The sequence below is a fragment of the Varanus komodoensis genome, unplaced genomic scaffold, assembly GCF_004798865.1.
Source record: "Varanus komodoensis strain SLA01 unplaced genomic scaffold, ASM479886v1 scaffold59_1, whole genome shotgun sequence".
In the NCBI taxonomy this organism is placed as follows: domain Eukaryota; kingdom Metazoa; phylum Chordata; class Lepidosauria; order Squamata; family Varanidae; genus Varanus; species Varanus komodoensis.
In genome coordinates, this window is record NW_025336221.1 from 3904006 (window position 1) to 3930109 (window position 26104).

Sequence of the window (26104 nt, forward strand, 5' to 3'; positions counted from 1 at the left end):
GCATATATGGATGTAAGCGCTCCTTCAGGTAACCAGGACCCAAGCCGTTTAGGGCTTTATAGGTCATCACCAACACCTTGAATTGGGCCCGGACTTCAATGGGAAGCCAGTGAAGCTGACAGAGAACTGGAGTCATGTGAGTATAACGTCCAGTCCCCGTCAGCAACCTGGCAGCTGATTATTGGCACTTCCCAAAATGAGTTGCTTGAGGATGGTGCTGGCATATCATACAGGAGAGAGTCCAATTGCTGGATTTCCAATAGCCGTTTCAGCCTTGCTTGTATCTTTTCCTTATCCCTTTTTGATAGGTTTTGAAAAACAGGGATCCCCTTTATGGGTTTTGGTGCTGATTCCCCATTTTTGATAGCCATTTGAACAATTCCCCATTTTCCTGGTAAAAGTTCCTGGTGCTAACTCTTCCATGACCATGGATCTCTGCATCAGCGTCCCCGACTAGAGCCTAGCTCTTTGGCCCTGACTATGCTAGGCCTGCTCCTCTGCGCTCCACCCCAGCACGCCCACGCATCCCAGCTCCCCAGGATCGCTTTCCTTACTGTGTGGCCTGCCTTGCTCATCTCCCGCTTGGGGAAAGATGATGTCTGCCCAGGTGACAACTCAGTCTAGCTCACACTCCTGTGGAAAAGCAGGAGCACATGGAAACTTGGGAATTGTTGCAGTAGAGCTCTTTCTGGTGCTTCTTGACCTCCCCTGACTTGTGACACTTGGCCACTGTGTGGAATAGGCCATGTATCGCTTCCAATAAACATACTGTTGAAAAGCCCTCCATCTCCTGCGTATTTTTTCTCCCGACATCTGATACTCAGCAATGTATAATGAAAGGCTTTTTTTCATGGTAGCCCAACAAGGAAATCAAGCTTGTGAAACTTCCCCCACCACTTCCATTTTAGAACACCTCTCCTGCCTAATTTCACTGTGGCTGCAAAGGCACAGATGTATGGGCACTATTCTCAAAAAGTGGTAACCCCTCTCTCTTGGAAACTCACATGTAGGTTCTTTTCTTGCTGATATTCTCTCTCACACACAACTGTGAAGGGCAGAAGAAATTCTACATGAAAGAGGTGATCATCCCTGCACAGCCGCTGATCTGCAGGAACGCAGCAGCGCTAGCTAAGTAAATCAGCTAGTGAAGTAAATCCCTACATTCCTCTGCTAAACAAGCTTCCTGCAGGCTCTCATGTTACACGAAACTGAAAAGATTCTCTTTGTTCCAATGTAATCTCCTTCATCTGCATGTTAAAAGCTGCACTTGGGACCTGTCACAATTCACAGCACTTGACTGTTTATCTTAATCAGTCACTAAACACACCTATATCTCAGGACCTGATTTATTGAGCTCCCCCCCACCCCCGTAGGCCAACCATGGATAAATCGAAGAAGTTTCTGAAGAAAACCAAACGTTTGATACATGGGTAGATTCATTTGCTTTTACTGCTGACAAACTTATGGGATTTGCTGTTTAATGCATGCAACCCTTTAGCACTGACTTTGACTCTTCAGGAAGCTGTTCTATTCAAAATATATGAAAGGAGTCCTACTAGTTTATAATGTAAGATTAAAAATAACAGTTTTTAGTGACTGAACAAGAGTTGCAGCTAAATCATAATGAAGATATACATAGCATTAAGGTAAAAAATGATATATGCAGTGTTATCTTCATTTTAGATGTCAAAAGGGTTTGTGGCTCCCGGTGTTTTCTTTTGTGTGGGAAACGGGTCCAAATGGCTCTTTGAGTGTTAAAGGTTGCCGACCCCTGGTCTAGGTCACGCCATTTGTCCATCTGGCCCACTGCTGTCTGCTTCAGCCTTCCCCACCCCGGTGTTCTCTACATGTTTTGGACTACCATTCTTAACCACTGGCCATGCTGGCTGATGCTGATGGAAGGTGAAGCTCAAAACATCCAGAGGGCACCAGCCCTGGGATGGTGAATCTATTCTGAGCGGCAGCAACACTTGGGGGTCCCAGACAGAGGTCCTTTGCACCTCACACTTAAATGCAGAAGCAGCTAATGGAACCTGAGGCCTTCTGCTTGCAAATTAGGCATGCTGTTGCTGAAACAGCTGCAGATACTGATGCAAAGCTGGGAAATGTGGTTTCCATCTAACAGCAACATGCTCATAAGAATAAATCAGAGAGTAACTTTGACCCTGAAAGTGCTGGGTGGTTAGTACTCCAAAACTGGAATGTATTGAGCTTTCTAAATGGTCTTTGGAATATTAAAAAAAAAACACACGGTGAGCAGCTGCTTGCTTAATATTAGTGCTTTTAGGGACCACTCACCTGGCTAAACAAGAAGGGATTGCCTGTCCAAGTGAACATTAAATATTAAATGGTCAGCATATCAAAATTTTCTATGGAAATGGAAAGTTCAATATAACCCCACTCCCTGCATAAATCCATCCTAATGGTCATAGCAACAGAATTGTTATGGGTGGGCTTGTGAGCACCAGTCTGAGATGAGCCAGGAACCCTGGGACTAGTGTACTTGGCTGTATGGCCCAAACAACAAGTTAGAACCAAAGGACTGGGCTGAAGGCTACAGGAGCACACCTGAGCACAGGAAGTCCTTGTTGCTCAACTGGGGCAGGAACACCTCTTAGACTTGCACATAGCCATGACAATGAGACTATGCAAGCATTTGTGTGAAAACCCAAGCTATCCACAGCACCCTTAAGACCATTAAGGCCCTATTATGTTAGCAAAACTTGTTTTCCTTATTCAAAGATGCTTTGTTAGAGCATGACCCTAAAGGGCTGCTTAAAAATCTCTCTATTAAATAATATGTTTTAGTACAGATGCTTCTTGGTGATAAAGAAAACAGTACTTTCCCACCCCACATGGCTGTTGTAGGATCAATAATATAGGGAGTGCGGGGATTAGGAAACTCACCCCCCCTCCATTTCAGTTTCCTTGGGGACTGTGGATCAGACTTATCGGAACCCTCCCATCTTACGGTGCAGGATCACACCCCACTGCAATGTATTGTAGCGACCATCTGGCCATTTTATACGAAGTGCATCCTACATAAGCAAATAACCAAAGTATTACAAACCGAACAGTGCCAGGAAGGATTCGCCATTATTATTATTATTATTATTATTATTATTATTATTATTATTATAATAACATTTCTATGCCGCCCCTTGCCAAAGCCTCGGGGCGGCTTACAACACAATAACATACATTGAAATACAATAGAACATAATAAATTACCATTAAATACAAAAATACAAAAAATACACTGAGTTACAAACATAATAATATAAAATTATCAGTATAAAATAAGTAAATAAATAGGAGGAGAAAAGAGAAGGAAGAAGAAGTTGCCCTGGCCAGATCATATGTTTTAACAATTAAAATGATGTTTAAATAAAAAGGTCTTTACCTGGCGCCGAAAAACCAGTAACGACGGTGCCAGGCGGACCTCTTTGGGGAGTGAATTCCATAGGTTGGGCGCCACTAGCCCTTAAGCCTCTTAGGATGCAATCCTATGCACATTTGGACAGGAAATTAGCTGCAGCATGTGAGTAGTCATCGGCCTTTTCTCCTGTCTAAATGTGTATAGGATTGCGCCTTTAGGTGTCCTGCCTTCTTTCCCCACATGAAGTAGGGCGTGATTGCTCAGTGGTGAAGGGAGAACAATTTGTACGTATTCTCGTTCATAGGATTACCGTTTCCGACCTCCGGAATCGGTGGGAGAACACCCCGCAAACGTCTTCTGGAAATTATTGCTGTTACGCACTTCCCGCACCTCTTTCCTTTCTCCGGCTCCGGCCCTCTCAGCCAAGGCTTTCTCTCCGAAGCAAACGCTTCTCAACGTTCCGAGCCCCGCCCCTCGCGCAGCACGTGGCCCCGCCGAGAAGCCAATCAACGCCTTTCGCTGCTTTATGAACTGGTTGGACAGGCTGCTTGGGATGGCTGTGAATCAACTGTTTTGGCGAGAAAGGGGACGGTGAGCAAATTGGCCCGGAACAGGTGGGCGATAAGGCGCGGGGTGAGGAGTCGTGGAGCTCGCTCCCACCCCACCCCCCGAGAAGCAACGGGGTTCATAGTGGGCTGGCGGCGGGAGGTTAGTCAGGCGCAGGAAATCGTAAAGGAGGACCGTTGTGGCCCTACAGCGATTAGCAGACTACAACTCCCATCGGCCCTAGCCGGCAAGCTCATGCTGAGGGATGATGGGAGTTGCAGTCCATGGACACTGAAAAGGGGAGTTGTGGCGTGGAGGTGAGTAAAGAGTGGCGGTTTTGTAAACACGTTGCATCTTTTAAAGATGCTTTCAAAAGTATGACTTAAGCTTTGGTCACTCGATGTTGACCTGGAAAGGTAGGGAGATGAGTTTTGTCTCCGGACAGTTGAAGAGCGAGAATCGCTAGCTTGTAAAAAGAACTTGATGTTTCATTGTGTTTCGAAGGATGAACTATAAGCAGAGGTCAAGCAGTGAATGCTTTGGCAACTGGACAGCCTATAAGGGTGTAGAGGGGGTTTTTTTTTCTTGTTTTGCAACTCCCAGCATGCCCTAGCCAACTTGGGGATGCTGGGAGTTAAAGATCTCTCTTCCTGTTCTGACATGCATAGGATTTCTCCCTAGATCTAGCATGGATAGTGAAATTCTGGGGGAATGAATGAATCTTTCAGCTCTGCATCTGGCAGTACAAACGTGAGGCTAAGTATGGTGCCTGCCTTTTTTTTATTGAAGAGACATAAGGGGATGTAAGAACACATGTGCATTTTGTGCTTCACTACTCATCTCCCCCAGGTCTCATCTCTGTGGGGTAGAATTGTGCTGGGCAATAAAGGACACTAGTTGATCAGGAAGGCTGGAGGAAAGCGCTTTGCCTGTGCAATCAGAGATTTCCTTAAAGGCTTGAGGAAGCAACAAAATGGGAAGGATGACCCAACAGGACTAGAGGCAAACCTCATGCAGGGTTGGGTTTGCTACCCTCTCCTGGTAAGGTTCTTGTACTGTGGAAGTTGCATGAAAGCTGGGTGCAGCTTTTCCCACCATCACCAGCACCTCAACATGCTGGGAAAAAATGCAGCAGTTATATTCCTCTAGTATAGCTCTTAAAGGCACAAGAACCTCATTGGAAGATGACAAACAATCTTGTTGTTACATGCCATCAAATCATCCCTGACTTATGGTGACCCTATCAATAAGTGTCTTCCACAATGTTCTGTCCTCAACAGCCTTGCCCAGATCTTGTAAACTTAAAGCTGTGGCTTCCTTTAAGTATAGGAAGGCCCGTAGACACCGTGTGGGGGGAGCCATCTTCCTTAGCTTACCCCATGTTGTTCTTAAAGTGACTCAATTCAAAGAAGCGAAATTAGCAGAGACGTTTCTACCAGAGAGCTGGAAGGACTGGGAAAACTTTCCTAGTTTGACTTCTTCATGTCCAGCTACTTTTTCTAGGACTGGAAACTGAAGAAATGTAGCATTCTGCAGACAAAAGCTTACAGACCAGAAGACTAGGGCTTTACAGGGTGGGGGAAACAGGGTTGCTTGTTCCAGAATGGAGGAGCCTGGTCTTCCTATAAGGCAAGGCTAGACAATATGGTGCCCTCCAGACATTTTGGATCACCATGGCCAATGGCCAGGGCTAATGGGAGTTGTGGGCCTAGCCCTGCTGCACAAGACATAGGGAAGGGGAAACTGTCTGGTATAACATCTATATTGTAACGGCACGACAAAGCCACACCTACTGAAATTTGTGCTTCTGTGCTACTCTTGCAAGCTGGGGGTTCCTCTAAAAGTCGTAAGGAAACAAGCCTAAAAGGCAGTGAGGAGGGGAGATAACTTTTCAGAAACATAGGCTTAAGCAGCCTTGCAGCTGGGGAAAGAAGTATAAACCACTGTAATCTGGGGTTACTTCAACAGATGCATAGGGCCGGGATCCCCTGTAGCAATGATGCCAATCTGTTCTGTGTTAGTTGGAGCATTGTGACCAGTTCGGGCTGCACATTTTAAGAAGGATATTGACAAACTGGAGAGTGGCCAGGCTCTGGAAACTAGGCCCTGTTAGAAATGGTTGAAAGAACCGAGTATGTTTCACCTAGAAAAGAGAAGGCTGTGGGGAGACACGTTGGCAGTCTTCAGAAGCCTTCATGAAGGAAATAGAGCAACACCATTCTATGTCGCTTCAGTGGGCAGGACTATAGCCAGTGGCTGGAAGCTGCAGGGAAGCAAACTTTGGCAAATCAGGAGCAGCTTTCTAACAGTGAAGGGCTGTTCAGTCACGGAACACACCACCTCCTGCTCTTCTTCACTGGAGGGTTTACGTGCTCGTAAAGGGGTTGGGCTAGATCACGAGTGGGAAGCTCCTTTAATCGGGAGGCTGAATTGCCCCATTGCCGGACTCTGTGAGCCAGGCAGTGCCATGGCCTTTGCCCTGCCCATTTTGCTTTTCTCGAAACTCAGAAAGCAACTCAGTCAGTGTTGGGAGGAGAGGCAGCAAGAGGCTTCTTGCAACAGGGTCTCAGTCCCCAGTATTGCATGCACGTGCATCTGTACAGGGGTCCTCAAACTTTTTCAACGGGGGGCCAGTCGAAAGGTGCCTGTGCTGGGCCGGCGAGGGGGCGGGGGCGGTGTGCATGCATGTGGCGAGGCAAGGGTGGGGTGCGCGGGGGCAGCGGGGCGGGGGCAGGCGCACGCAGTGGGGGGGCGAGGTGGGGCAAAGGTGGGGTGTGCGGGCGTGGTGAGGTGAGGTGGGGGCAGGCCTGTGGGGCGGTGGCTTGCTCGCTTGGAGATCGTTTTCTTCAAGCAAGTCCAAAACTATCTCCGCGTGATAGTGAGACCCATGATCTATACTGTTATTGCTAATTTGTGATTGGAAATAATGGGGGATTCCCTTGCATGCCCCTCGCCCTCCTAGTTGGCAGGCGGACACACACAAGGAACTTCCTCCTGCTGTTTTTGGTCAGAGCTAACAGTGGGGCGTCCCTTGCAGCAATCCAGCCTGGCTCTGTGAGACAGAGGGGGAACCTCTGCAGGCCAGTGGGTGAGTTCCTTTCTGGGGTCTCTTCAGCTGGGAAATCTCCCAAGGCCACGCTTTGCCTTGCTTCTGCCCCTGCCTGCTCCCTTTTTATTCCTTTCTCCAAAAGGGCCATCATGGTGGTCCTGAGTCACTAGCCTGTAGTGTGATATATTATAGGATGGCCATTGTGGCATTGATGGTGCTTCTTGCCTGAGTAGATACGACACCGAATGTTAACAAATATTCTGTCCTCGAGGTAAATTGTCAGTGGTTGTTTATGCTGTGAGGTTTTTGAATTCCTGGTTGTGTTAAGATCTTTGATGCAAGAATCTGAAAGTCCTAGAGGTGGGGAAGGCATCCAATGAGCTTGCCCTGTGCAGACCACCCTTCCAGCTGGACAAGAAGGCTATTGAGGGGAGCAAATGGTTCTGGTCACACTCACCTTGTACTGATGGTGGCTTCTGTGTCTTCACAAAACCCTTTCTTCATAGGGGCCAATAACTGAGAAAGGGGATTCACTGTAAGATCAAGGCAGCTCCTCTAAATGGCATGCACCGGAAAGGAGAACCTGCAAGAAACTTTCCTTCCGGGGAGCAATGCCGAGCCAAGGCAGAAGGAAAGCGCATCTCTTGCTGCAAGTGCCTCTGGCAGCAGTAAGATCCCGGTGCTGTCCAAAGGCAGATCCTTGCCACGGTTGAAGCCATCACAACAGCAGCAGGGCCAGCTGCCGCAGGTGGGTGTTGTGGAGCCACCTGGGGCTCAGGAGAAGTACGCCTCTTGTTTGCTTTGAGGAGGTTGGGCCGGTGTCGCACTGTTCACTTTGCCGCATTTGGCTTCCTGGTTTCAGCAATCCTTCCCAAAAGAGAGTTCCTAGCTCATGTTGGTTGTCAGGAAAAGCCTGAAATCTGCCGGGGTCATTTTCTGGAAAGGAAGCCTTGGGCAGGGCTTTCCTTGCTTAGAAGCCACATAAGTTACAGGCCATGCTGATCTCTCACTTTCCTTTTTTTGTGGTGGCTTGATCCTGCCCCTATTCATTTTGTTGCTTATTACAACTATCTGTACTACACCAAAATAATAAAAATAACATATCAGGATAAACTATTAATGAAATAGCTGAGAGCCAGTGTGGTGGTTGGAGTGTTGGACTGGGGACCCAGGAGGTCTGGGACCTAGCCCCACACTCTGCCATGGAGCTCACTGGGTGACTTTGGGCCAGTCACTCGCTCTCAGTCTAACCTACCACACAGGGTTGTTGTTGTGAAGAGAAGATAGAAGTATACAAGGGTGGGGGCGAAAGGGCAGGATATGAATGCAACTTAATAATACAAAATAAAATTCACTGGGATCCTTCCCGCAAGGCAGTTGGCAGTAGACAGCCATACAGAGGGGAAGTCCAACTGGGCCAGACCCTGAGGCCTCCTTCAATAACTCCTTTCAAGAATGGAATCCTTCCTGTATGGCAATTGATGATAGCTGTCCTGTGGTGAGGAGGGAGGAGCAGCCCCCTATTTAACCTGTTGAGCTGGTCCTTACACCCCCGTGCCTTGCCAGATGTCCTAAGGCAGTGGTGGATTTCCAGATATTTTGGCTCAAGTTCCTGGCCACTTTTCCTCAGAGGCAGCCACCTGAGCTCTCCTTTGTCAGCCTGAACCATCCTTGGTTTATGGCCTGACAGTTATCTCCCTAAAATTCCTATGGTGGGGAAATGACAGACTGGTAGAGGGATGGATACACAGTATGGGACTGAGTTGAGTGAGGGGGGGGGGTGTTTTTCTATATCTATCCCAAGCTTTCATTGATTGATTGGTTTTGGCAAGCCTCCAGGGTTTGTCAGAGTATGTAATGATTACTGAAACCAGGAATGGGCCATCAGGGCTGCACTATTGGCCGGTATTTGGCAGGTTAACTGACCAAATACATTTTGCTTGGGGGCGGGGGAGGGGGTTGCTATTCATGAAAGCTATTACCATCACTTGATGAAAGCGTTCTTGGACTCTGCCCAGGGGATTCGACATTGCACGCTTGCGAATCGGGCACTGTCAGTCCTGTGTTGAGAACAAAATGCTCCCTCAGAACAACGAGCTGCCTTGTGGCAGGCCCATCCTGTCCTGTAGGTGGCTGAAACTTGTTGAATGAGGGCAAATGTTTTCCTGGAATGCAGCGCTGACCTGTGTTGAATCCGCTTGTCTTTTCCATAGGCATATCTGTCCGGTGTGGGAAGCAAAGCAATCAAGGTTGCCAAGATGCCTCATACCGGCTCAGTTCCTGGTGCTGCTCTTTTGAAAGCAGAAGCTGGGTTATCACTCAAGAGCCTTTCCAGGGAGCCCCTGGGGGAAATGCAGCTGAGCAGCTCCGGCCATTGGAATGAAGGCAGTGGGCCCAACGGCAAAGGTATCAGGAAGTGTTTTGGCTGGATTGGAGCCATGTGTGTCAAATTGATAAACATCAGAGATCATGAGGCTGGTTCAGAAGTAACACAAAATAATCAGAGATGGGCAATCTGTGTTGGAGGACTCTACCTCCCATCAGCCATTAGGATGGATGATGGGGATTACTGGACTGCAACATCCTTATGACCATAAGTCACCTACCCCTTTGCTAAATCATAGTTCGGCAGTACAAGAACAGCCTGGCTTCCCCTTTGGGGTTCATGCACTTGTCCCTGAAGCATGACTGCAAAAAGGAAGGAGTTCAGAAGCGTTGGCTTCTATTCTTGATTAATAGTTGTTTGCTGGGTTGTCTGAACCGCGGCATACAGTGGTCATAAACTTAACTACAATTAGTGGAAACAGGCCAAGTTCAGCCCACCATTTGGGTCATGCACTAAACTGTTGTTACTCAGAAATAGAAGTCAAAGTGTCTATTTTCCTACTCATGGTCATGCTGGTCAAGCAAAGCAGAGGTAGAAACCCAGTGGAAAGCTAGGCTTGTTCTACGCCAACATCTGAACACACCCACTAATTGACCCCAATTTGGGGTAGAGGCAGGACTGCTGGACCAATTTAGAAAACCTTGTTCTAAGATAGAGAGCGCGCACGCACACACACACACTGTACTGCAAAACCTATTCCCTGGAAGAAGCAGTGTTTGGACTGCGTTTTGCAAGGTCCGATCAGACAGGAGGTAACACTAGGCAATCTGTGAGCAGGGCTACAGCAGAGAGGTTGTTCTAATATCTCAGGAGGGTAAGGGAGTGAGTCTTCACTACCTTGAGCTACCCAGCTTTTTTTTTTCCAGCTTTGCATGAAAATGATGTTCCTGACCTGTAGGCACCTCTAGTATATTATAAATGCTGAAGCCATTTCTCAGTGCAACTTCTTATTTTATGTTATTTTATTAATTTTAATTTATTTATTTAAAACTTTTGTAGACCGTCCCATTACTGTCTCTTCTTCCTCCTTATGCGGCTGCTCGCTGCTTGCTGTTTGTGACATACTGCAGGCTGTGGACCTATTTAGGATCTTTTGGTACAAGAGCCCTATTTTTCTACTGGGGTTGAATGAGAAGAGTTTCAGTTCTTTCTGGCCTTGCTTGTTTGAGGCTGGAGCTGGAGAAATGTTTTAGACTCTCAGTATGTAAGTTCGAGGTGCCTGGGATTCCACTCCGCAGCTGTACTTCCTTAATTCTGTGTGCTGCTAACCGGAGCCCCGTAATGCTTTTCTTGTAGGAGCTAGCACAGTTGAGTTTGTTCCTGATGTAGCAGCCCTTGCTAGTATCCTGTCCAACACGGGGCTGACTAATGATATGGTGAGTTCCACCCACAAGCCCAGCCTGGCCCGACGCGTCCCTCTGAGAGGGAGCAGAGCCTGCTCAGCTGGAGTTGGGGTAAGTCTCCATCCTGTGCACGAACAAGCCTCTGCAATGGTGTGTGTTTATGTTTGTGTATACGGGGCTGTAATGGAACAGAGCATGTCTTTAGTCATAGAAGCATAGTGTTGGAAGGGGACTAGAAGGCCATTGGGTCCAACCTCCTGCTCAGTGGAGGACTCAAGTCTCCCATCCAGATACTAACCAGGCCTGACCCCCTTAGTTTCCTGGGTTAGGCAAGATCAGGCATTTCAGTCTATATGGGACCTATGTACTTATGCATCTGTTATATGACTGGGCAAGAGTTTGAAATTTAGGAAGGTGCTTAGTTGCTTTTCTAGCTCAAGCAATGAAGCTTTTAATATAGCAGATCTGAAAATCTATCTTAACAGGACCATATTTGTTGCTTCTTGGATTCAGTTCTTCTGCTTTAAAAAAAAAAAGAGTTAACAGATTAAATTTGGGTTCCGTGCTGGGCCGAAGTGCAAGAATTTCCATGAATTTCCAATTCTTGTGTGCAGGTAGTCAGGTATGAAAGCACAGGCATTTCAATAAATTCCCGTTGTATATTGGGAGAGCATTCAAGGCTGATACTAAAGACCCACCCCATAAATTCCCATTGTTACTCTGTTTTCGTGGTGCCTTTGATCTATGCATGCACATCAGACTTAATTCATGCTTTGCTTGGAGTGTTTACTCGGACTACCATTTCCCCCAAAGTTGTGGGACCTTCCTTGTTGCGGATATAGAGGCACTAGAGCTAGACATGAAGTGGCCAGTGGATATTGGGGCTCTGTTATTTTTAAATAAAGAGTGGCTTTACCCGTTAATGCATCTTTTCTCCCCACAGACAGCCCGGGGCACTCTGTGTACAGGGAGTTTAGCAGCAAATCATGTTCCGATGTCCTCCATCTCCAGATTAACGTCAAAAGGTATAACTGAAACTGAATTTCTTCCTTGGCACCTTAGAAATCAGAATGAGCCCAGATCACACCTGCGGCTTATTTATGCAATTCCTCTGTTGCAATCTGGTGGGACTTTGATGATGCTCTGACATGAGTAATATGCTCTTCTTTTCTCCTCTTATCCCATGACAGGTACAGACCAGCCACGGTCTTGCGCCCTGACCCTGGACCCACAGCAGCTGAAGATGCTGTCAGCTACGTTCCAGAGCCTTGGGCCCGGGGTAGGCAGCTGATGCTCTTCCCTCTTATTTTGGCTAAGCCTGTGACCTCGCTGGCAAATGACTGTGGGGGATAAGAAAAGATCTGAAAGGCCAAACGAACTCCAGGAGATGCCAGCTTGGGAACTACAAGCATCTTTATAGAACCATAGAATAGTAGAGTCGGAAGGGGCCAGGTGGCTGCTCATATGCTTTTTGAATGTCTCTAGTGTGGAGGAGAGTCCACAACTTGTCCAGGTTGTAGGTTGTGGCTGGAAAGATCCCAGGTGTCTGGTTGGCTGAGCTCCTGGATTTCTGACCCTGAAACCTAATGGTGTGCTCTTGCCTCATGACCTTGCTGTTTTGCATGGCAGATCGGGCCGTAGTGCAACGGGTGGCAAACCGTTGAAGTGTTCCTGCCCCTATAGCTGCCCCATACAGAGCGGATACCGAGCTCTTCTGCTATAATGACTCTTTAACAAGGCACTAGATGATGCAGCATCCTTGTGAACGCATCCTGACCTTTCCCCGTCCGCACTGGGTGCCCACGTGATGGCTCCACTAGGCAAACATGCTGCACACAGTGATCCGGAGCAGTTGCTGTTCCCCGCAACTCTGCAGGAGCTGAGTGGTGTGTTTTGCAGTTGCTTTGGATGGGTCCAAGACATCCAGTCTCACTGGCTGGCCTCTAAAAAGCCGGTACTGGCTTGAAAGAAAGTCCTTGTTACCATTTCCATGGGGTACCCTTAATAGCCTGTTGCAGCAAAAGCAACCACAGCTTTTATCTGATGAGCTGGAGTCTAGTCTGCAAAAACTCAAGCCATAATGCACATAACACCACATAATATGGTCCCAGAAGACTGTGCTTTTGCTGCCTCTTTAAATAATTCTGCCACCCTGTGTATGGACATCAAAAGATGATCCTCATCCTCATTTTAGTCTTTGCTGCTGGGAATGTGTGTCACTCTCCCTCTGTTCCGAGGCCCTTCGGCTCCAAACCTCTGGCTGCTCCTTCATCCTGGCATCAAGCTTCTGGCCTGAACATCTTGCCACCTGAGTGCTGTCTCCCCTCCTGCCAGAATGGGTTCGGTTAGGGTTAGGGCTTGCCTTGTGTGCCTGATTTTCTGACATATGCATCAGGTGGCGGTGGCAAAACCCAGCCAAGTGGTGGAGAACCTGGGAGTGGGCAAGAGAAAAGCCCCTGTGTCTGGGCCCAAGGCAGACAGTCTGAGCAGCGTTCCTGAGGCTGGCATTGCAGTGCACAGGTAAGGGGCGGGGGGACCAAACACTCTGTTGCTTGTACCATTAGTGAAATGATTGGGGAATCTAACGAGGCCTCAGTTGATGATGAATTAGTGCATCTATAGCTCTGCTTGTGCTGGTTTCCCAATCTCTTCCTGAGACATGTGCAAAGGTGATAGAATACCCAATTAGGAATATGGAAATTAGCAAAACTAGACCCTGGCAAGGTTCACAGTTCCACCTTGAAGCTTGGTTCAACTTGTGTCCATATCAGAACCTGGCTGTTTTTTTCTTATTAAGTGAAAACTGCAATGTGCCTCTGTGCACACTGAAAAATATGCCAGTATCTCTTACTGATTAAAACTTGCAGGCATATATGTCTTTAAAAGAGAGCCAGTGTGGTGTAGTAGTTAAGAACATGGGACTGGGACTCAGGCAACCTGGGTTCTAGTCCCTGCTCAGCCATGGAGCCATCTGGGTGCCTTCAGGCCAGCCACAGACTCTCAGCCCAACCCACCTCCCAGAGTGGTGGTTGTGGGGATAAGATTGAGAGCAGGAGGAAGAGACCGATGTAAGCCTCTATGAGCTCTTTAAAAGAACAAAAGATTGGTTACAAATCAAATCAAATCAATCAGTATTGGCAACATACAGGTATGTGAGGGGGTGTCACACGGAGGTGGGTAGAGACCTTTTCTGCCCTGCAGAGGAGGGCAGGACATGCTCCAACAGAGCAATGCTCAGGGAACCAAGGTCCAATTGGGATGCCAGAAAATCCTTCCCGACAGTTAGGACCCTGAGGGTATGGAATGGGCTTCCATGGGAGGTGGTTGAAGTCCCATCAGTGAGGGTGTTCAATGACAGGCTGGACATGCACATGGTGGGCATGTCATGAGTGGAGCCAGCAAGAGCTGGGGGGTCAGACTAGATGACCAGGGACACCCCTTCTGACTCGCTCTGTTTCTATGTTTCTAAATAAAAGTGTGCATTTAAAATGCCTACTTTTCTAGGAGATGCATTTTTCTAATTCCCAGCCATGCTGTGAGCAGCCTCACAAGCTCAGGAATGGGCCAGACTTGACTGTAGAGTGTGCCTTAATTTGGGCCTGGGAGGTGTGCAGGAAGCAAATTCTGGTCATAAAGGAACTGAAGCGAGTCTCTTACCCATTGTCACTCCAAACCTCACTTCTGTTTTCCATAGCAAATTTCTTGCGTTTGCACTGCACTCCTCTGGTGCTCCACCTGCTTGCTGGCGACGCAGGCTGGCCAGATGCTCCTACTGCTGGAAGCAACCTCATTTTTCAGCAGGACAGGAGAGAATAGGAATGCTTACTGCTACTTCTGTCCTCCCAAAATACACCTCTCCCGCCACTGCTCACTTCAGTGATGCATTCCAGCATAGATTCGCAGTGGAGGCTAGTTGTGGCATCTTAGCAGTAGGGACCATGTTCACTCAATCCAGCAATTTGAGGCTTACAGTGTTGTGTTGCTTTCTGCTCCTAAACAGCAGCTCATCTGGGAGAAAGGACACTGCGGACACCTCATGGCAAGGTGAGTGACAGCCAGAGGTGTGTGAGGAATCTTTTCGGGGATGGGAATCCATGAGATTCCTCGGGTTCACCTCCCTGGCCCGGAGTCCACTTTGCAGCATCCTTGAGTCCAAATTTCTGGCAAGTGTGCCCAGTATTTGCAGGATGCTCTCCAGGCACTGAGCCTCCATGCGCTGCGCAAGCAATGCTCCTCCTTTGTATCAGGTGCAGCAGCCCAAATGGGCCGAGAACAGAGCCCCATACGACTGCCCGGAGCATCCATCTTCTGCCACATCCAAGCCACTGTCTGAACTGCACCTGATGTGGAAGAAGCTTGGTCATGTGGGGTTTGCCAGGAACAGAGCCCTGTGCAGTCGTTGCACAAGCAAAGCCCCTCTTCCATGCCACCTTGAGCAGCCTTTGTGCTGCTGTGCCCGATGTGGAAGAAGGTTGCCAGTTGTGCAGCCTTTGTTCTGCAAGGGTTTGTGGGCCTGCTCTTGTCCTGGCTTACTTTGCAAGGGCAGGCCAAGCCCAAGAGGAAGCCGATGAAGGCTGGAGGGGTGGATTCTAGCACCAGCTTTGCTACATTTCTCTCTCTCTCCTTCTCAGCATATAAACTGGCTTGTATTCTTACCCCCCGAGGTTGTTGATATTAAACCTGATAGCATCTTTTTCCAGAACAGTCCAAAACAAAACAAAATGATGGTGCTTGTGTTCATTCCCATAACCATGCTCAGTCCTCTTCCTTTTCTTCCATTTTACTTATACTCCACCTATCTTCCTCTTCCTTCTTGTCTTCAACTGGCATTTCACTTACTGCCCTGTAGTGGCGGCTTCACCAAGAAAGCTTGCCTGGATCAGAGCGAAGCATGGAGTCACACCTAGCTGATAAAGATTCTGATGTGCTGGGTTCTTGGATTGCCTTGGGATAGCCTAGGATCAGCTCAGCTAGTGTGGAGTCTTGCCGCCTCCTCTTACCCCTCCTATTTGCAGGTGAAGCGTTTGTACCAGATCGAGCTGCCAAAGCCAGCATCCTGCTGAACATAGGCCTGAGCCATTCAGCGCTGGGAGCCAACGGCAAGCTGAGCCTGGCCCAGCGGGTGCCTGTGAAAGATGCTCGGAAGCCACCCATCAGTTCGGGCAGCACGATGGTGAGCAGCGTGCAAAGCCTTAATTTCCACACGCCCCCCTCGACCACCAGGCACCAGTTACCATGGAAATGGACTGCTGGTTTTGGCGTCCGTTTGGTTTTGGCACTTGTGTGGCATAGACCTACTTGCTACCCTCTTCTAGTTTCTGGGATGCTGATCTGTTGCTGGGATGAACATAAGAATGGTGCCTAGTCTGACATGGCTAAAGGTGTCCATGAGCATTCTGGAAAAGTTCATAAGAAATGGGACTGGCCATAAAATTTGGCAGTGTGGAGGGCAGCTCAGGATCTAGACCATCAGTCCTGCCCCTTCCCAGGAAATGCTGCTCCTTTCCTTGTCCCACACAGGTCTCCTCCTCACTGCCCCCTCCGCAAAAGCTCCCCTCAGCTTTCGGTTGCCAGTGCACATGCGAATTGGAATCGGGAGGACTTCCCACTCTGTCATGCCTTTCCCACATTTCAGCAAAGCTTGGTGTTCTCCCTGGTGTGTGGATGGTGCCATTTTGGTCTGTAAAAAGGGCCCCTTGAATGTGGAGACCTGACGTTTTGGTGTCCTGACGAGAACTGTGCCCCCCTCTTTTTAGCAAAAGTGGCTCTCTTGCGCATGGTGGCTCGGCATGTTTGAGCGTCAAAAACAAAGGCTTATAGTCCTCCTCTGCTTTGCGAGCTCATGAATGGGACCCACTTATTTATTTATTTAAAACATTTCTATGCCGCCCCCATTGCAACAAAGCCTCGGGGCAGCTCACAAAGAATACATAAAACATACATAAATAATAATAATATAGCAATTAAGAAGAAAAAACTTGGAGAGCTCAGCACCAGCTGTGGTTCAGGCAGACCAGGTGTAAAGCATTTTGCCTGACAGAAAATTGCACTGGAAAGTCTTCTGGTCGGTGGTGCACCTTGGGGTGCAGGCACTCCATGCAGCCCCCAGAGTCGATATCGACAATCGATTCTGTTATCTCTACAGGAGCATGTCTTCTGCAAAGCTAATAGGTTCTGATTGCCCATATGAGTCCAAGTGGCCCCTCAAATACCCTGCATTTCAAGGGAGAACAGCATGTTGCTGGGGAAATGCATTTCCCCCCAGCTCCTATAGGGGTTGCAGACAAGCTCTGTGACAACAAGGAAATTTGAGGACGATGCCATCCTGGTCACTGCATTCCTTGGAGCCCGGGCTCCACTGCCCCATCTCTGTGCTATGGGTCAAGGAGAGGAATCCAGCGGAGTTGGAGATATATGGCGGACATGGCCGTACGTCTTCCGCCTTGTGCCAGCCTCAGGATTCTGTGCCTGCCGGCCTTTTCTGCTCCCTCTGCCGAAAGTGCTTTCTTGGGTGGCCCCTCAGCCCTTGCATGCGAGGACCAGCCCTGGAAAACCCGCAAGAGTGCCTGTGTACACGTCGGGCCTCCTGAGGGCAGGAGTACTGCTGACAGGCGAGCACTGATCTTTTCTCCTTCGCTAGGGAGAAAATTCCTTTCCACGGCTCTCCCACATGAGTGCATCCTCTGCAGGAAAGTTCGGACGGCTGTCCTGTCGTTCCACACAGGGCCTGAAAGGTATAATTTACAGAAGGGTTCTTTGTGGATTTAGGTTGCTGAGCGTGTCCCTTTTGGGGATCATGTAAGGCTTCCAGTTCCCTGTTATCAAAAGACTTGACTTACCACAAGGATTTTCTAACTTCTTTTTGTGCCATTACCCAGGTCTGGAGAAGTCAGAGGCACCTGGAGACCAGCTGGCTGGCACACCTGGTGACAGATGCTCTGCTGTCGACTCTTCACCCTACGGACTCGCTAGGAGAGTGCCCATTGCTTGCCCACAGTCCTTGGTTTGTGCTCCAGAGGGGAGACGCTGGAAACTGCCCTCAGCTTGTCACTAATGTTGAGCTGAAAATTGTGCACATGATTCCTAGGCTGCTGTGGGCAGATCCTGGGGAACCCCAAATCGGGTTGACACTGCGTTGGGTTCCCTGGGAGGTGGGGGTAGGAAGCTAGGGCTGTTATGGCCTGGGAGTTGAGGGCTCCCCCTCTTGTACTCCATTGTCCTGGGCTTAACAGCCTGGAAATAATAGATTTGCATCCCTACTGGAGGCATCTCACCAGTACTGAAAGCATTTTTGTCAGCTTCCTCTTTGTTTCCAGGAGCCAACTCCAAAGCACTGGTTTTGATCCATTAAAAACCTGCCTGCCTGAGACCAAGAGTATCTCCCTGCTCCCAGACGGACTTGTATCAGAGTTGTCTTTGGGGGCCTCTCTCTGGGTGCCTTTGCATCCAGAAGTTGGGCAGATACCCCCTGTGAATACTGCCTGCTCTGTGACGGCACCCTGCTCAGGGCATACTGGCCCCGAAGGTGCCTGCTTGGCAACCCCTCCCCCATATTGCATCTTAAGCGCAAAGGCAGCACTTCCTTTTGCCTGATAATAGAACCATGGTTTTAATAACAGCTTTTAATGATGATATTACTTTTTATGAGCTGTTTGTATCAGCTCTGCTTTAACATATTGCTTAGTGACTTTATTGCAAGCCACCCTGGAAATTCTTGGACTGAAAAAGCAGAGAGAGGTAGAAACTCTTCTTAAAAGAATGTAAGGAAACGTCTTTAAGCAGAACTAACCCATCGGTCCATCAAGTCCAGTACTGTCTGCTCTGATTCAGGGTACAATCCTCCGCTGGCTGGAGCATTGCTGGGCACTGTAGGCTTTTTTTGGTCCATACTTGCATAGGATTGTGCTTTTAGAGTCTTGGGTACTTTTTTTGCACTGCTGCTTAAGATCGTTTTAATAGGGGATGCCGGGAACTGAACTTGAAGCTTCAGGTTGGCAAAGCATGTGCTCTACCACTGAGCTATGAACCCACCTGAAGTTGTTAGTTTTATCCTCCTCCAAGTTTTGCACCATGCAGTTCACTGAGTATCTGCTCATGCTCTGAAACCTTTTCCTTATGTTGGACCAGCATCGCAGTCCCTGGTCGTGCAACCGGATGCCCGTTTCTTCCTGCATGGGGGACAAAAGGGTGGGTACTCTGCATCCATCAGAATCGGAGAAGGTGGGCGGACTGTGGCTTTCTCAAATGTGCTGCGGATGGCTAGCCACTGGAAACAGGTTTGGACATCTGAGAGTCCCTAGGCTGCTCCTCTGGGGACACTGTCATTGCAGCAAGTAGCAGCTGAGAGATGAACTGCAGGCTGGAGGCCTCCTTGACTCCCACTGACTGCTGAGTGCCAGGCAAAGCAGGGGAGGATCAGAAAACTCTTTGTGGCAAACCAGACCTCTGTTTCTAAGTAGGCATCTTGTTTTGGCCTGCCAGATTGTCACAAGCGGGAGTGGTACCCGTAGATGATCTACATTTGCGGGCGCCTGGTGATATCCGGGGCCAGCCAGTCCCCTCCTGCCACCTGAGGTGGGAGCACACGGGCGTGCCTTCACCGGCTTCCCACCCATCGTGCTCTGCCTCTCCTCTCCACCTCCCCATTGCCACCAGTGTTGTTACAGCTGTTGCTCTCTCCCCCGTGCCCCTCGATGCTAGTCCTGAGGAAGGACCCCACAGAGCGAGGCATTTTGGCTTGGCCAGGGTGGGCTGACCATCTTTCTTGGCCAATACAGTCTTCAGAGAGGCCCTCCATACACCGGGTGCCCCCGGGAGGATCCTTGGAGCAAGCTCACGGGCAGATGGCTGCTCTGGGGAGCTGTGCTGGTGGTGCTTCCTCTGTGGCCTTGACTGTAATGGGGAGCAGAGCTGTCGGAGCGCTCCGGGGCTTCTGCAGTCACAGCCTTGGTGCCCTTCTCCGTCTGGGGGACATGCTACAGCCGGGGCAATAGCTGGTGGGGCTCTCCGCAGAGCCGGCCTCGTGGCAGCACTGGGGGAGCACTTGGAAGGGGAGAGCTGCTCCTGCAAGCTGTGGCCCTTCATGGGAGGGCCTGTCCTGGCAGCATCAAGTGTACAAAAAGAGGGAAACTACAGTCTGGAGGAGCCACAAATCCATATCGCTATATCGGAACAAAGGGAGATTAAAGCGATGTCAGGTTTAGACTTGTGCTAGTCTAGTTTTAAATATCTGAGAATTTGGTTAACAAAAAGTAGAAATCAATTGACATATACAAATTATAAATACATATATAACAAGATAAGAGAGAAAATTAAGAAATGGGATAAAGTTATTAGGGAGAATAGCAGTGATTAAAGCTCATATGCTGCCAACGTTTTTTAAATGTTGCAGTCTACCACTGCAACTGGAAATGAATAAGTTAAAGGTGCGGCAAAAAAAGAGTAGGGGGAGAGGAATTTATTTCAGGAAATCAGAAAAAATTAAGATTTATAAATAGCTTGAAATACAGATCTGTCATGGAAGGAGAATTGGCAACACCCTATTTAATAAAAGATTATGAAGTCTTCCAATTGTTCCAAACTGTAGAGATGGCGCACTATGCTGTGTGGAAAATATGCCTTTGCTGACTTCTGAGCAGGGAACAGGAGGGTTCTCAGTCCCATGAGTTACAGTGGACATGTATTTATTTGTACACACCGCTGTCAATGACTATACACACATGCACATAGTTTCCCTCTTCCTCCTAACCTTTGATTCCCTTTCTTCATCCTTAAAGAAACACAGCTGTAGAGTTGGAAAGAAATGTCAGGCTGGGATAAGGGTGGCTTTTGACATCAGCCATGGAGTGTGCTAACATCCGTTTTGTCCTTCCCAGGTTAAGAGGACAGGCGGGGCCACCCCGAAGGTGGGCCCGGTGAGCGCCAAGCAGGAAAGCACTGCTGTGCCCTGGGTGAGTGGCCGTGTGGGGAGCAAGCGGCATGCCTTCCACACACACACAGTCCCACAGCCCTTCTGACTCGTCCCTCATCCGTGCCTGGTTTTTCTCTGGCCATCCAGACACTGATGCACCATTTGCATCAGCTGCTGACTTAATTAATTCAGCTCAGCCAGATGCAGCATGCTGTTTCTCGGTAATTTGGCTTGTTATACTTCTGAACTAAATCAGCAGGAGTCCAAAACTGCCCCTTAGCCAGAGCCTTCACAAACTCGATTCATTCCTTTGATCAGTGCTCCTGTCCTTGAAGACCTGTTGGGAACAGTCAGCCACTTTCAGGCAGGTGGCAGAGAGGACCGCCTTCCATCTTTCCTCCTCCTCTTGGCCAGCTCTTCGTGGCAACTTGCGTTGTGTGGGCTTAGCCACAGAAGTAATATGGCATTTTTCTCCTTGCAGGAGAAGATCGCTGTGCGGCTCTTTGATGACGAGATGGCAGGGTCGGTGAAGAAAGCACACGCTGCTCCTGTGATCCCCCCAGGCATGGAAAAGCTCCAAGTAGGAAATGGAGGCTTGCGGGAGGGTAGCAGGGAATGCCTTTCATCCCTTTTTGGCACGCGTGCAGAACCTCTGGCCCACGGGCCGGATCAGACCTGCTGGGTTTTCCCAGGCAGCCAGGCCCATTCCTTGCACCTCCTTCCCCAGTTATGTGGTTGTTTCTCGGTTTTTACGTGGCTGTCCTCATATTTGGTGAACTTGATGAAGCTTCTCCTAAGTCTTCGTTTACTAGCAGTGATATGCTGGTATTCTAGCTCCTCCACCACTAGCCTGTGGCCCCTGGGAGCTTCTCCAAATTGAGTTTGTCTCCTGGGCTGGAAGAGGATGCTGCTTTGTAGCCTATGCTACTTGCAAATTCTAGTATATTGAGTGACTCCTGGGTCTGTGAACTTGAGAGGTGGTGAAGCTGCTCCAGCAAGTTTACAGGGCAGACCAAACCCACATGGCAAGAAGTGGGAATCATCATGGAACTAAACATAGTGGGACAAGCAGGCGGTTTTGTGGAGGCAGAATGGCTGAACCCGGCTGCAAGGCAGCAGTGGACAGATGTGTGGCCCTCCAGCTTTCTGGTTGCAGAGAAGCCTGAAAATGTCTCCTCCCGCCTCCTGGTGGGTGTGCCTGTGTGCATGTGTTTCCTTTAATCCAGCTCTCGCCAAAGACGCGCAGATTTGAAATATTGCTGTAGATGCAAAATAGGGAATGCTGGGTAACTCGCAATGCTGGGGGAAAGTATATGATTCAGTTTGGCTTCAGGATCTAGGATATCTTCCCAACTGGTGCCTTCCAAATGTTTTGGACTGTAACGATTGTGGCTGTCTGCCCCACCGTCACCCTTTCTTCTCTTCTCTCCCCCAGCGCATTGAGCTCCTGGCCCAACTCTTGCAGAAGGAGATGAATGGTGTTCTTGATTGTGATGCTGCCCCTTCACTGGAAGGATTGCACAAACTGTTGTTGGCTCACTGCCTGCCTGCTCAGGAGTCACCCACGCCTGGCCTGCCCGCTGCCCCTCAGCAGGATCCTGGATCAAACGCCTGTGAGCTGGCCCCGGTGTCCACGGCTGCAGCAGCACCGGGATCTCCTGCCATGGCCACCACCTCCAGCCAGCTCCCTGCCTGCCCCTGCCCTTCCTTGCCTTCGCTTCAGCCACCTCCATGCCATGCAAGCCGTACGGGTAAGATGGGGTGGGATGCCTGGGTTCCCACGCTTTCGTGTACTCCTTGGTGGAGGGAGTCCTAGCACTGACAATCGGAAGGCACTGTGGAGCTCTTCCAGCATTTCTTCTGTAACAGATATTCTGCTGCAGGGGTGGCATAGAAGTTCTCTAAATAAATAGATAAAAGATGGAAGGTGTGGTGGAAAGACATGGGAGAGCTAGGTAGTGAAGACAGGGTCGTCTGGAGCCGCCCACAAAATTCTGGGTGATGGTGCCACAAAAACCTCATCTGGAAGCACCCCTGGAAGGTTTAGAACAGCAGAAAGCTACTTGTAGGTCAGAATCTCTGGAGGGCCACAACTCCTTGCGGCTCCAGCCAGCATAGCTAATGGTGAGAGAATGTGGGAGTTGTTGTAGGCCAAAACTTTGGGAAGACAGGTTCCCCACCCCTGCTCGGTCCTAGTTGCTGCACAGTGTGCCTGCTGCCACACAGATGTGGCCTGGCATATTGAGCTGGCATCTCCTTGGCTCACAAGTGGAGGGCAAGGCTGAAAGCAGGTGCCTCAGCCATGACGGGGCTACATTGCATTAGGAAGGCCACGAGCCTTCAGTTTTGCCTCTTCATCTGTCATATTTGCGGTGGCTCCTCTTGGCGATCTGTCATGCTACTGGTCCTCCTTACAGGATTGGTTGTAAGGACTCCTGGGTATGTGTATAGGATACCGAGGGAAACACCTTTAGGAAATGATTGTTGCTGGTTTTGAAAACTAGTGTGTTAGGGGAATGTGTTTAAAAAAATTAACACCTTGTCTTTCCACGTAGTTTTCAAGTTGGATTGCAAGGTATGAATTATAAATGCAATAAGGATAACTATAGAAACTTTCAAAAGAGTAAATGAACAGTAATGAACTTCGGATTTGTGCTATTCCAGTCCTTATTAAAAGCCTGGGCAAACACAACAGACTTGGCCTTGAGCCTTAAGGAATGGGAAAGAGAGAGCCAGAGAGAGGCTCTGCCTCTCCTCCTGACTTCCTGCTGGCCTGTGGCACCACCCATGTGCCACCGGCTGTTCTCCTTGCTCCAGCAGGCCAGGCCAAGCAGCAACTGCGTGCCCTGCTCGGTGCACCTCAGCGCTTCCACGAGGCCTGCCTCAACGATGAGTGCGCCGTCTATACTGCCCGCATCCCTTCTGCCACCCAGCCCCCAGTACAGCGGTGCAAGGAGCCTGTGGCAGCGATGCTGGACGCTCAGGAGGCCATGGTAAGACTGCAGGGTCTCGATACGCTCAGACCTATGGAACAAAGAGGTGTGCTGCACTTAGGAATATTCCAGCACAGGCTGGGCTTGAAAAACCTTGATGATCCCATTTTCATAAAACGGTTGTATCCTAGGATGCCATAGTTACTGGTCTGTAAGGTTTTGCAAAGTAGTGGAACTTGGTTATTCCCTGGATTTCCAACTGATGAGATGCCATGGGGGAAACCCTTCTTGCCGGTTAGTAGAACATTTTTGAAGGCTGGCTTTCCAGTTGGCAGCATGGGAGGCCACAGTGAGCGACTGCTCGGGGAATAGTCATCTACATTTGGCTGCGCCTTTGAAGTCCCTGGTGAACCCACCCACACCCTGCCTGGCTACGTCATTTGTCCCCACATGGATCACAAGAAGTGGCTGGTGATCCCCGGAGTGAACAAGATGCTCCACACTATCCTTCACATGCCGGGTGCGTGCGCCCAGCAGGCAACAGACCCTTGCCTCAAGGTCAGGGCAGCACACCGCTGTCTCAGTGCCCCTCAGCAGGGACCCCCCAACAACAATCACCCGCTGCCGTCTCTTCCCAGCGGTGGTAGGCGGCTGTGCCCTGGCCCTCGCCTCTTCTGCAGTGGCCCCCTTGCTGCATGTGGTCCCAGGCTGGGGGTCCTGCTGGTCCCCCGAGGCCTCCTCAGCCCCAGCCTCCCCAAGTGGAGAGAACCTGCTTCCCAGCTCCAGATTGGAATTTCACCCTGCATTTTTTGTAAGGGGTTCGTAGTATGGATGGTCCCTGCCTGCCAGTCCTCCTCTATCCAGATTCATGGGCTTAACGAGTCTGTGAGGTGGAGCCCTTCAGTGTATTCCATATTTATTCCACTTTTCTTCTGTTTGTGCATGTGTGTAAAAGCAGGTGGTATAAATGCACACATACATATATATCTGAGCACACGCACACCAAAACATTTATTGGAAAGGGTAGGTTCAGAACTATTCTCTACGGCAAACAAAACTCCTTGTATAGCACTTTTTTTCCCTTTTAAGACAGGCTTATGCCACAAAAAACTTATGGTTTGCATATATAAACTGATGTACATGGTTGTCTAAACCCATGCTGCACGAAAGCATTAACTCCATAAAAGCATTTTGTCCTAGATTTATAATAGCGGCTGCTGACATTGAGAGCCAAAGGTGAAACACTACATTCCTAATTTTACTTCAGCTATAATGCTGAAGTGTGGGTGAGGAATTTCACGCCCAGGGGCAGATCCAGTCCTCATGGATTTCCAGTCTGGATTTCCAGGGTTCCCAGGTGGTCCTGCTTCCCTTGGCTCCTCCAGCCCTCACCTTGAGTGCTGATTGTTTTGTGTTCTCCTGGTTTTTATACCATTTTGTTTGGAATTCTGAAAAGCATGTAAGCACTCCTACAGTTTGCTTACTGGTGGCATAACTAAAATCCTAATGTGTTGGCCTTGCCTGTTTTGCCTTTAGTCCTACCTGCCACTGAAATGTGTTCTGAAATGGAATCCATTCCTTGAGCTGAAAGGGATCCCTTTAAAAGCTGGGCATCTGACTTCAATCTGTTCTAGGTGGAATGTTCAAGGAAACATATTTACAAGGTGCACAAGTCCACTTCATTCATTCCAGTTCTCTGCTTCCCAACAGCCAGTGCTTTCTGGGTGGTTTACAAAACTGAACACACCAAATACAATAAAGCACACATCGGCTCTCACATCCTTCTGACTACAAAAAAATAAAACTAGCAAATTAGTAATAAGAAATCCTTAAAATGCTTCTTGCTCTTGTTCTTTCACAGCACTTTATACCCATCTCTGCACCTCTCTCCCCACCACTCACGGAAGGAAAGAGGTCTTCACCCTCATCAAGGCCTGAGCCATGACACTGCTCGTCAGGCGCCCATCTGCACAGGGGCTGCACTGACATTCCTCTTTGCCAGCCTGGTGACTTAGAGCCTTCCGCAGCTGCTACCCTTGGATCCCACTTTCTGACCACTAGCAAGTCTCACCAGGACCAGACATCCCATCTGTCTTGGCTGGGGGAGCCGGGAGCTGAAACCCCCCCTCTTGCCTGAAAGCATGTGGTGCTTGGTGGAAAGAAGTGCCTGGTACTTGTGCCAAGGGAAGGCTGGCCGTAGGGAACGGAATCCGTGCCTCTTTGACCTGCAAGTTACTGCTATAAAAACTGTACACTATCACTGTATTAACTGTGTGTAAAAAGGTTTTTCTTAAAAAAATAAAAATAACTTTACTGTATCCTAATGAGGGTAATCATTTGCTAACAACTCATTCCTTAGATCAGAAGGCTTCCTAGCAAGGCCTTCCAACAAGCAGCCCCAGCTTGTCTAAATTTTGTTACAGGTGTGTTCTGCATGCAAATGCTGCTTGTTGTTTTGGTAAATCTTTGTGGGGGCAGAGCTTGGTCACTTTTTGGCTGCAGGTGGAAAGCTGGGGCAAGATATTAAAGACAGGACTACAGCCAAACTCTTAATTTTC

General features: G+C 49.0%; 1 protein-coding gene across 1 annotated transcript; it reads left to right on the plus strand.

Annotated features, from left to right (window-relative positions):
• The first annotated feature begins 3916 nt into the window (after positions 1-3916).
• Positions 3917-25864, plus strand: LOC123033157 (trophinin associated protein). Its single transcript, XM_044449589.1, has 17 exons — positions 3917-3970; positions 7481-7722; positions 9188-9380; positions 10657-10814; positions 11647-11728; positions 11894-11982; positions 13099-13223; positions 14704-14747; positions 15719-15876; positions 17344-17437; positions 17582-17706; positions 18831-18890; positions 20579-20653; positions 21095-21193; positions 22049-22364; positions 23434-23606; positions 25408-25864. The coding sequence occupies exons 2-17, from the start codon at positions 7534-7536 to the stop codon at positions 25489-25491; spliced, it is 2064 nt and encodes a 687-aa protein (XP_044305524.1). The 5' UTR covers positions 3917-3970; positions 7481-7533; the 3' UTR covers positions 25492-25864.
• The last annotated feature ends 240 nt before the right edge of the window (positions 25865-26104 follow it).